This window comes from Rhyacophila brunnea, unplaced genomic scaffold (genome assembly GCF_057557595.1).
Source record: "Rhyacophila brunnea isolate RB1 unplaced genomic scaffold, BYU_Rbru_1.0 scaffold_18, whole genome shotgun sequence".
NCBI classification, from domain to species: domain Eukaryota; kingdom Metazoa; phylum Arthropoda; class Insecta; order Trichoptera; family Rhyacophilidae; genus Rhyacophila; species Rhyacophila brunnea.
In genome coordinates this window covers 32,888,297-32,900,669 of record NW_028232837.1, presented here as the reverse complement: position 1 = coordinate 32,900,669, position 12,373 = coordinate 32,888,297, and the positions used below count along the sequence as shown (strand labels likewise).

General features: G+C 30.2%; 1 protein-coding gene across 1 annotated transcript; it reads right to left on the bottom strand.

Annotated features, from left to right (window-relative positions):
• Positions 1-426: 426 nt before the first annotated feature.
• On the bottom strand, positions 427-12,373 carry LOC147073446 (glutathione S-transferase S1-like). Its single transcript, XM_085945556.1, has 5 exons — positions 12,249-12,373; positions 9,328-9,488; positions 6,995-7,162; positions 2,526-2,647; positions 427-619 (listed from the first exon to the last, which is right to left on the bottom strand). The coding sequence occupies exons 2-5, from the start codon at positions 9,464-9,466 to the stop codon at positions 455-457; spliced, it is 594 nt and encodes a 197-aa protein (XP_085801682.1). The 5' UTR covers positions 9,467-9,488; positions 12,249-12,373; the 3' UTR covers positions 427-454.

Here is a 12,373-nt window from a genome sequence, read left to right as displayed (position 1 = left end):
TTAAATAAATAATATCAATATGACATAAATAAACATGAATAGTATTCAAAAATTATATAATATATAACTACAAAAATGTATATTAAGTATATAATTATATAATACAATAAATAATAAAACTAATTAATTTATTAATATATTAAATAGTCATAGCGTGTTTTATGAAGTATCGAATTTACTATCGTATAAAGAAAAAAATGTGCTTTTATTTTTTCTATGGCAAGCAATGATGATAAATTAATGGTGGTTTTCAGAAGGTCATCGCAATAAAATAAATCTAGCATAATTATAATTTTCTACAGAGTTTCAACCATCACTGACTCCGTCAGGTGAAAGCATCAGAAGAAGAGGAAAATTAGTGTACGATTTCAGTCAATTCTAGTCAAATAATACTAACTTAATATTAAAAAAAAATCTATTGCCGTGCAGTCAAAATCGTCAAAGTATATCCATTCTACATTTCGGTCACGGGTCGTTTCTCGAGATACTTTTGCACACTGTCCTTGGACTTAATTCTTTCCACAATCCCTGCGAGGTTTGGATATGGTGTAAGGAAATCGGGTTTAAATATAGAAATGGTTTCCGTAAATCCAGTGAAGTAGATATCAACCCACGTAGGCTGGAAAAAAAAGAAAATTGTTTTAGAATATATTTTATATGATTCTTTTGGGAGGGTAACTATGTGAGCATTTTAAATTAATTTATCAACAGGTATTTAGTATATTTAGAGATGTTAAAAAAAGAATCCATACTATTGACGTAATAAACAAATCATCTTTAAAATCACAATAAACCGCCTGAACAATGATAACCTCTGTGGTATGAAGGAAGCAACCACAAACATTGAATTCGACCCAGCGGGGAGTTTATTTGATGTAAATTATCAAACCGATTAGTCAGAAAATTTAAAAGGGGTCCTCCAAATAGTTCAATTCACAAAATACAATCGAACTTGGTTATTACTAGGAAGATGTGACCGACTGAATTTGCTCGTTATAAGCATTACTCGTTCTTTCGTTATATTACATTTTTTGCGCCACGTTCTATTTAAGCTTAAAATCTGAAAACCATCGTAAAAATCCTCAAAACAAGCATGGCATTCATAAACTATAAAAGAAGTTGTTTATTGTAATGAAGTGCTGAGCCGCCGGCGCTGATAGGTACCTACTGACTTCACAAAGCTTGGATTTTTTAGATACCTTTTTAATGTTGTCGGCGAAAACACTAATTAGGTGCTTAGACACTTAACTAGTGTCATAAACGTAATCCGATCCCGGCGGCATCGGTCTAGTTAACTGCTCGGTCGGATTTTATTGCTTAGGGCCGAAAATGTTGTTTTTAAATGATCGACACATTAACAGTTTTGCTCGGTATTCTAGAAGTAGCTCGTTATAAAAACGAATAAATATATAGAGAAAATCATAAACTAAAATGTCAACGAAAGTTTCCTCATTACCTAAATCCGAGATCTCGCTATTTCTGTGATCGTAATAACCAAGTTCGATTGTAATCAAATTATATTGAAAATGAAAAAAAATGCGCATTTCTCATAAATTGAGTGTAAAATACTACCCAAAGCACACCAAAATTGTTGCATTTGTTATTTGGAAAATTAGAAATAGGTTGTTGTTTTATCGTAGGGGACCTCTAAATTGCGTCGGGTATTTACGTCACTAAATGCGCCACTGATCCAAACCCACGACGCATTGTTAGATAGTCTAGATTCTGGAAAGACTTGTATCCTGTGCAGCTCGCGAGTAATGAAAAAGCATGACTAATTTGGCACGAGATGATTAATAGCTATATCTCAGTTTTGCAAAAATTACATTTGGTCTATACTGATATCATCATCATCATCAGCCGGGGTCATTCCACTGCTGGATGAAGGCCTCCCCAAGCTTTCTCCAACTCTCTCGGTCCTGTGTCGTTCGCTGCCACGTATTTCCGCCGAACTTTACCGGTTTGTCAATCCAGCGGCTTTTAGGGCGACCCTGTGGCCGTTTCGTACCCCTTGGGTACCATTGGATGACGGCATTTGTCCAGCGGCCGTCCTTTCAGCGAGCAATGTGCCCCGCCCATCTCCATTTCAACTGTTTGGCAACGTCTATTACATCGCGTACTCTTGTCTGCTCGGACCCTGCGATTATCTGTATTTCTGGCAGCCAACTCGAGCAAGTCAGCAGCTACGTCTATCTCGGACAGCAGGTGTCCATAGACGGAAGCATGCACGATGAAATTGCTCGAAGAACAAAGCTGGGATGGAGTGCTTTCGGACGTCTGAATAGTATCTTCAAGAGTGACCTACCATTATGTATTAAGCGTAGGGTGTTCAACCAATGTGTGCTACCCGTGCTCACGTATGGCTGCGAGACGTGGACCCTCAACACAAGAGATGTCCAAAGGCTAAGAGTCACACAGCGAGGCATGGAGAGGTGCATGTTGGGCATCACGCGAAAGGACCGTAAGAGAAACGAATGGGTTAGGATACTGATATAATGCATTGTAAATTAAATTCATTTTAGTACCTCAGACCCGTAGAAGAACCCATCACTGGCGTTATCATTCAGACGAGAGAAGTAAAATTCAATAGCTTCATCACACTCCTTTTTTGCTTCCGGAGTTTTCAATGTAAATTCCTCTCTGAATTCTGTTGAAATAAAAAAAAATATGTGGGTTAATTTCGAATGATTTTATTAACCCTGCGTGTTTGAACATGTACCGTTTAAAAAAAAATAAAAAAAATTCGGTTAAGTACATGTTCAAACACGCGCGTTAACATAATTTTAATCCCTACTTTAATTATAGTTTGTCAATTTATGGCTACGGCCGTATGTTGTAGCTTAACCACTGGGGAATGCCAAAAAAATGGCGTATTTCAAAAAAACACTACCTTATTCTTAGGTCAATAATTATTATAAAGCAATCATTATTCGTAAGATGTTTATCACACTTGAATGGTCAAAGACATAGCTTATAATGAGTATCTTTAGAATTATCTTCAAATGTGTTAATCTTGCCGATTTTTGAATAATAAAATGCCTAATTCTTGTCAAATTTGGGATCACAGAGATTATCAATATAATTTTTTATCGTGAATATTTTACTAAAATTATCTCGTCATAAATTATACTAATGGTTTAATAAATGCGTTTAAAAATTAATAAATGTAAAAAATCTTAACACTACTGCACAGTTATGTACCGAAATATGACTATATTCTAAAACATTAGAGCGAGAGGTTTAAAAGAATACTATTTTATGTAACAAAAATACTTTATGCAGTCATCAAATGTTTAAAATAATTATGAGGGATAATAAGGCTTCAAAATTATATAAATAGATTATCTACAACGTTTAAGGAGTGTCCAGGATCATGGTTTGAAAATACAATAAAAACTCAATTTTGACTTACAACGAGCATGTCCCCCTTAATGTACTTAAATAATATTTAAGTACATTTTTTCACCACGTGATTTATGCAATTTATTTGAAACTAAATCTTACAATCTAGGCTCAATTTTTATGATGTGAATGCGCAAAACAGATACAATGTGGTTGTCTGTTGATTGTGTTCTTAAGTTTTATTTATCAATGCTCATGGTAAAAAACGTTTTTTCACAAATATAGGTACTTCCAAATAAAGAAACCATTTGATGAGCATGTTTAACTATATTTGGATATACCTCAAGCGAAAGTCCTCATTCTTGCCAGAGGATATTTAATTTTAAATGTATTTTTTAATATTTGGTATGAAGAATAAAAAAATAATACAGATTTAACATAATTCTCGCGGGACACACTTTGTGAACCCCTGCATTAGGACGTATATAATAGTGTAACAAATGAATAATGCCCATTAATGTTTGCCGCACACGGTTTGAGTATAGCAATTTGATTCACGAGTTACATACTCTCTATTCCACGCAACCAAGTACCTATACCTGTTAATCCTTACAACAAATAACCATGTCCAAACTTCCACTGAAATGAGCACCTGATTACAACGTCTAGTAATTGTCATGTGATAATTATGAGCCTAAAACGATGTTGAAAGTACCTTAAAAAACATATACAAGACTCCAAATACCCAAGATTGAATTATAAGAAAACGTACACTATATTAATTATATTCAAAACATCATATTTTATTGAATAAGTTACTCAAGCCAGTTGAATTCAAAATAAATTATGTAATACCAAGGCTTGAACAAAAACGAACCATACGTGCGAGTGAGAAAGCATTCGGCTTGCGGTACATCTCCGCAATATGCGTTAGAGTAAGATAGAATTTCTACGGCTGAATTAAATATTTTTTAAAAACGTCGACGGTAAATATTGATTTTAATGATTAAGTTCATTTAAAAAATATGAGTACGTGTTGCTGAAATTTATTGTTTTTGTGTTAAATATAAAGTTAGTGATAATTATTTTTAATTAATTTCGTAGAAATATGATTAACTATGTTGTGTTTAAATTTGGTAGCCATACTGAGAAGCAAAATGATGGTATAACGTTTTATATTTAAATTAACAATAATAAAATTGAGGTTATACTGTGCGTTATATGCAATAAACACGGCTTAATTTTGCTGGATAATGTCCACTCGCTTTATATAATTACTCTTTTTTTCGTATTTAGGTCTTTTAAATACTGAAAAAATCTTCAAAAAAAAATTGTCACCTTGCATAAAAGTTGTTTTTATGTGGTTTTTTAAGTAAATGAACCGAAAGTAAAGATCTTTGATAAACAAAAGCTGTGATAGCATCTGATTTCTTTTTCGTTTGAAAAATAGTATCAGTTAACATCTAAAGTTTACTCAAACATGCAACGAACCTAAATGTCACGAACGAACCCAATTTTCAATAACCTCACGACGTATTTTTGGCTCAGAAACCAAGGAAAACAGTGCAGCTCTTTACGACATAGTTTCTCGTATAGAAAAATAGTGGTGTTAATGTAATGTAATATTAATGTTTTTAGATTTTAAATATAATCAGGTCAATTTAAAGAAGCTGTGAGACTCATCTGAAAATATAATAATTTAGAATACCTCAGAAACTTACTTAGTCCAAAAAAATATTTGTATCGAAATAATTAAAAAGAGGAATACATTTTGTCCTGGCGCGATTGTACAATTTAAGCGTTGTCTGCCATTTTAATATTAATGTATTAATTAAGTGGTCTAATTACTAACCGACGCCTGGATCACTTGAAATTTTAGTTATAACGTACCTGTTTAAAGCACAAAACCCGATAGCCAACATTTACGCAATTTGACGAGTATTTAATGTAAAAATCACTAGTTAACTTCGTCGTGATTAAGTAGGACGCCCCTAGCTTAAATGTTAAAGCACATTGCCATGAATCCAGTGGTTATTGGTTCAAGTTCCATCGGGCGTCGTATTTTTTCAAAAAATGTTCAAATTATGTGTATTTAATATACATAATGTTATTCTCAAATGAGTCGCCTAGAGTCATAAATCATATTTTATAAATTGTCATTATTGAGTTAAATATACTAAGAACTAAAGGCATTAATCTATATAAAGAAAAAAACCATGGTAAAATCGTTGATGAAGTTGACTGTTGGCGTCATAACTCACATATATTGTTTCAATGAATAATGTGAGTTCTGTCACCAAGGCCTCTAACAAATCAGGGAGTTCTATTTCTCATAGTATGCTGTGTGTCTACAGCCTTAGGAGTATTATATAATTTATTAAAAAAAATGGGTACAGTTCGGTTATGAGGAATACAGCGGAAAACACATTTTGAAAATACCCGATATACTGGATTATTTGTTAGGTTAACCAAACCTAACCTAACCAAACTTAAACTAACCTAACCTAAGCTAACAAATAATCCAGTATATCGGGTATTTTCAAAACGTGTTTTCCACTTTATTCCTCATAACTGTACCAAAAAATGTAAATTGACTCATTAATATTCAAGGGAGTTCAATACCTTTCTTCTAATTACAAAAAAAAAAAACAGTGCTACGGTGATTTTTTGCGATTATCTCAAAACTCGATTTTTTGGAATATATGAGTTATGACTCTAGGCAACTCAAATATTCACTCATCCTTATCATGTCATATAAGCCTAAAAATATATCAGTTTGGTTTACTGAATTGTTAAATTTATTTATACAGACTAAGCTGCTGTAGGCAATAATGTAATAACACCTATTAGTTAACATTTAATAAGGGAGAAGAAGATGAGAATATCCGAATATACTCGTATCATATGTGTTTAATTATTTTAGTTATGGTTGGTTTATGTCTGTTGTTTTTATAAAATAAAGTTTTTGTTATTGGTTAAGTTGAACATATTACGGGTACAACGTGACAGTCGCAAAGGGTGGAGGTAGACTGTTAAGATCCGACATAAATAGTGCACATAAAACGTTGTTAATCATTCGTATTTGTTTTTATTAAATTAATACTACAATTTTCAGATGGTGTTAGTTTTTAAAAAATCAATTAAGCCTTGTCTAAATAAAACCATAATAGTTTTGGAATGTTATGGGCGATTTGACAAAATAGTGCAAACTTTTACTTATTTGTTTTCGTTGGATTAAGAATATATAATACTGATATTGTTGATTCATTTTTTTAAATTCATTGAGCCCTGTATAAACTCAACTAAAATGGATAAAAAATATTATTCTTTCTATAAAATATCCAAAATATGTATCATTTAATGGCATAATTTTAGACAGTTTATAGGTATACGGTTATTTTTGATAATTATCTATGATGGCGTGGATTTCGCAGGGTTTAATTGAATTTTAAAAACTAGCTAACACCATCTGTAAATTGTAGTCTTATTTCAATGGAAACAAATACATATGACTGACAACATTTAATTTGCATTATTTATGGCGGATCTAAACAGCGTACCTCCACCCTTCGCCACTGCCATGCGACGCTACCAAGAACCACTTTCCATAGTCAGTGTCTCTCTGTAATAAATGTTTAAAATAAAATCTTACTCGTTTGTAAATCTCTCAGACTATCGACTACGGCTTCGAGAAGCGCCTCTTTGAACAGGTCCTCGGTGGAAAGTCCAAACCGCTTGCCAATAAAGCGGGCAATAGCCACTGACTGCGTCAATGTTTTTCCATCCACTTCCAGCACAGGTAATTTGTGGAAAGGTTGACCTAGAATCGTACAATGTATATTATTTCATAGAAAGTAAACGAAGTCATTAAAAAAATGTGCTATGCCAATTTAGTTTGATTTATTATATTGTGTCAAATAGTTTAACGTAACATCGTCAAGAATAAAACGGAAGTTCACCGGTTTTATAAATAATATACGCAATGCCACTTTTATAAATTATTAAAACTAAACAATATAATTTCCAGTATTAATACTATCGACCAAAGGTACTTGATGGAATTTGAATTTAAATTCTAATGGATTTAAGTTTTGCACTATTCCATTTGAGTCGTTTTTTGCGACCCGGGTTTCGGCTTTCAGCATCTTCAGGCACTATGTCATAACTAGGGAATCCAATCCCGAGCCAAAATTCTGATCCCGGGATTTCGGGATTACAATTTGACAATCCCGGGATCCCGGGACTGGTCCCGGGATTAGGATTTTTTTTCCATTGTTAATATAAAATTTTTATATTTACAAATAACATTGATAAAATCGGTCAAAAATAAATCTAGTATAATTTATACTATTTACGACATTTATTGTTAATATTGTATACGTTAAATCTTGGAAATATACAAGTTTAATGGAGTAAATAATATTGTAATATAGATAATAATGTGAATTTAATATGAGATTGCTATTTCTGATAGTAAAGACATAATGAATAGATCAGCGAGATTTAAAATAGTAAAGCAAATAATCATGACGTACTTATGGCCTTTCCGCTTCATAAATCTAATTAGTCAGCCAAATATGAAACTGCCGTAAAACGTATGATATCATGGTGGAATTACTTTGTTAAAAGTGCGAAGCATTGTTTTTTTACCAATCTTTCTCATTTTTAATAATCTATGTGAAAAAATAAAATGAATCGGCAACCTACACATCAAACTTCATTCAACTCAGTTTATTTCTAATGTAGTTATTTTGTATTAAAAGTATTTTTTCTGTTATATTTTCCATAAAAATTGATAAAAAAATCAATCCCGAAATCCCGGGATTATGTTTATCAATCCCGGGATTCATAGGTATCGAAAATAGCTCGGGATCCCGGGATCCCGGGATTCGGGATCCCGGGATTGGATTCCCTAGTCATAACTCCGTTAATTCCCAATACGTTACCACTGTTTCCAGAATTGACGATTTTACACCCCTTGAGTGTAGTATTTTTATTGTTTATAATTACTAATAAATTATTATTAGGTCTTGGCGATTTATATAATATGCTTATCAAGTGTATTATTATTGATAAAGTGTGGGATTTTTTACAAACACTTCAACTATTTATAATTTGTTTATTGCGATCCTTGATTCAATAGGTAGGTGATCAGAATTTTACCTACTTTATAGTATTGATTTGTTATATTAATTGTATTTTTTGTCAGTGCATATTTGCCTTTTGGTGAGTGTAGTACATGGTGCCAGAAGATGCCGAAAGGAGAAACCCGGGTCGCAAAAACGACTCAAATGGAATAATACAAAACTTAAATCCATTGGAAGTTAAAATTTCCACTATGTATATTATTTTTACTATCAAATAGAAAATCTCACACCACGCCATACGTGGTCCCGTGGCGAGTAGTACAGGGCAGCTAGTATTAATACTAACATGATTATTCATATTATTATTCTCACGAGGAGAATTTGTTGTAACCATTTGTGTTTTCTTTGTAAATAGGTCGATAAGTCTTTTTATGTTGTCTTACACTTTTCTTGGGTTTTGAGATTATCTACATACTTTGTAAAATACATTTCCATAATATTTAAAAAATAGCATTTTCATATTTTTCAAACTTTTTGATCTATTGTCGAATAATATATTTTTCAATTTGGAGCCCCTTATCTGCGTGGGGCCATATTCCAGATACCGATAAACCATCCCCGATTACTAGTTAAAAATAGGTTTGTTGCAATTCAATATAATATATAATATAATTTATTAAATTACATATTTTTAATCATAGAAAAAACATAATTCGATTCGGAAAGATTATATTATTTATTCAACTGTATTTCGAATTTAAGATAATTACTTTAAAATAAAAATATCATCACTTTAAAGATTAATAATTTACACTGATATTAAAATTATTAGTCTTTTATGTTATTTAGAAATTATGATAGTAAGTGGCATCTTTAAATGACAAACAATATGACTTACACTCTTTTATCGAAGACCAGCTAGCTTTTTCTACGCGATTATCATCATATTCCACGTCGGCGTAAGCAAAAATCAATCTAATGCCTTCTGCAATACCTCGCAGGTTGAAATAAGTGAATTTGTATTCGGAATCCACCATTTTAGAAAGATTTAATTGGAAACTGAAAAAAAAAACATTTTAATGAAAATACATCCGTTCAGAAAACTATTATGGTTTCAAAGATTGTTAAACAAAGGGCATTTTAATAAAAAGTGAGATACTTTGAGGGATTAAAGTTTAAGTTAAATTTATTCTGTAACAAAGTTACATTTTTTGTAGGACGTTAGTTAAAAAATATAAACTAATAAATATTTAATTATCCGCTCCTGAAAAGTTGTAAATTGTCCTTTAAAACCTTTAGGCTTTACACTCTTTACAGTGCCAAATTCAGTTGAATTATATCACGCATACACTTATGGATGACAATTATTGCTAGTAAAACGTTTAAATTAAATAATGAGAATGTAGACGGCAAAACATGCTACCCAAAAACAAAATAACAACTACAGAAAAATATTTTTGAAAATAAATTCGTACAAAGTGGACACGAACGAATGTGCTTTATTTTTTCAAAAATATATTAAGTGGGTATGTATGTTTCCGAAGCGTTCCAATAATAATTGCTACATTATTAAATCTTGTGACTTATTCATTGAATATAAAAAATGGTTTAGCTAAAGAAACATATAATTAAGACAAAAAATGGTTCTAAAGGCTTAGGAATAAAATGCTTATGTTTTTACAAATACAATAATAAAGACGTGATTGAAACACATAAACCCATTTACTATTTTAAAATACAAGAAAATATATAGTACTCAATTTGCATAGTTTTATAATGACCAGGATCGGTTTCACTCGTTTAGAAAGAAATCGTATTGTACAGATTTTTATATAAATAATTAAAAAAAAAAACTTTCAAAACTTGACTTTAGTTTGACAAAAATGCAAGTTACGACCATTCGTTTTATGAAAGTAGTATAGGTCCATGTTCCTTTGAAAGTATTTTTAAATCACTTTTATTTCGCTAATTGAATATATTTTACATATACTTTAAAGCCATTTAATTCTCATAAGTGAAACATTTTACTTTACCGACAATCAATCCGACGTAACTAAAAATGATTTGGAGTTACATTATATTATACATTTTTATTTTTAAGAAAAAAGTCATGTTTTTGTTAAATTAAATAAATAATAGAATAATAGATAGGTACATTAAAACTATAAATTATTAAAAAATATTTAAGTATATGATTTTGACAAGATGATAATAACTAAATTTTAATGATCAAAATGACCATATTATATTAAAATATATTATTATAATGTAGTAATAAAAATCGGATTTTCAACGAAGGCATATTGTTAACGGATTTATTGAATTAATTGTGAGCTTATATTTGAATGCAAAAAATATTTATTTTGTTTAAATAATATGTACGAGTACTTACTGGATATAATATAAATTATTAAAAACACGTCTTAAACATGTAAATAATAATTTGAAAATTACATGCTTTGTATTTTATCGGTAGACACCGCTGGTGGATATACTATATCACTTTACTTCGGCTTAATACATTATCTGACAAATTATAAAAATACTAGATACCTATTACATATTTTAAAAGTAGGCAGATATATACATTGGTAGCGGTTTTACTTGTGCAATAAAATTACTCTGTACGGTGTTTTATAATTTAGTTGGCTACAGTGGCATAGTTATAATTTTTTTTTTTAGATATGATGGAACATAATATTATATTACATTACACACAAACCGAATTTTAAAAGTTAATTTATTGATGAATGTTCTTAACAAAATGATATTAAACTATAGTTTTTCGACAATTATAGTTATTAAAAATAATAACTTGAAGTTTACATTAAACTACATATTATTATAATTATTATTCTATAAAATTGTGACATATAAAATGTAAATCGTAGTTACCTTAATAAAATTTATTAAAAGTAAAATAGGTAAAATATGAAAAGTATATCTTGTATCTAGGAAATAATGTTATTTAAATAGGTGGAATATCATTTAAAATGCTATATAAAATGGTGATACATATGTAAATGTGTGGTCTATTATTAATTCTGATACAATATTATTTCTATTATAGGTACGATATCTAGAATTACTTCTAAAATCTAAAGAGATTAATAAATCAATAGGTAATGAGAGTATTTTTTTTATTGTGCTTTCAAATATTTTTGTTGATATAAAGATAAATTACTAAACATATCTATTTTTATTAATACTAACGTATTTTCTAACTGAACTTAACTAACGTTTTAATACTAACGTACTAAAAATACTACTAATTACTTCCTTCATGTGAAAAAAGTTTGTTTGAAAGAAAGATCTTCATCTCATACATAGCTTTTTTGGGTTGGTGTCTCCGAATTTTTACATTATTGAATATACTTTGAATATATTTTGAAATTAATTTAATTAGTGAGTGTAAAGAGTTAAAAAAAACATAAAATACATGCAGATAAATATTATTTTAATGATGATTGAACGTGGTATGAAGACTGATATGGCTTTCGAATAAATCTAGATTTATTTTAATATAAAGTTATTAAGTATAATAGTGGTTAATAATTGTGCATATTGGTAAAAATATGAATTAATTAATTTTATAAAAACATATTATTTTAACTGTAACTTTCGTATCACACGATATTACGTGTTGTTAATATATTTTTTTTATTAAATTAAAACCTAAAATTATATTACCTATACGTATATATTTAAAGTGTTGATAAAAATAATTCTTATTTAAGGCAGTATTAAAATACTGTCAGATGTTATGAAATAAAAAATGACATTATTTAATGATATGACGAAGTTATAAAAGATACTTACCAACAATTGAGACGATAGAAAACTGACCAACCTCGGAGGGCAAATACAACCGACTGAACTAAAGTAAAAAGTACGCCGAACAAAACGAAAGGGAACGAAGTTAGGTTCAAATGCGTCTCTTTGGT

Coding starts and splice junctions, on each gene's coding strand:
- LOC147073446 (XM_085945556.1), bottom strand. CDS start 9,466: ATGGTGGATTCCGAATACAAATTCACTTATTTCAACCTGCGAGGTATT. Junction 7,163..9,327: donor CTGGTCTTCGATAAAAGAGT/GTAAGTCATATT, acceptor GTACGATTCTAG/GTCAACCTTTCCACAAATTA. Junction 620..2,525: donor GGTTCTTCTACGGGTCTGAG/GTACTAAAATGA, acceptor TTTTTTTTCCAG/CCTACGTGGGTTGATATCTA.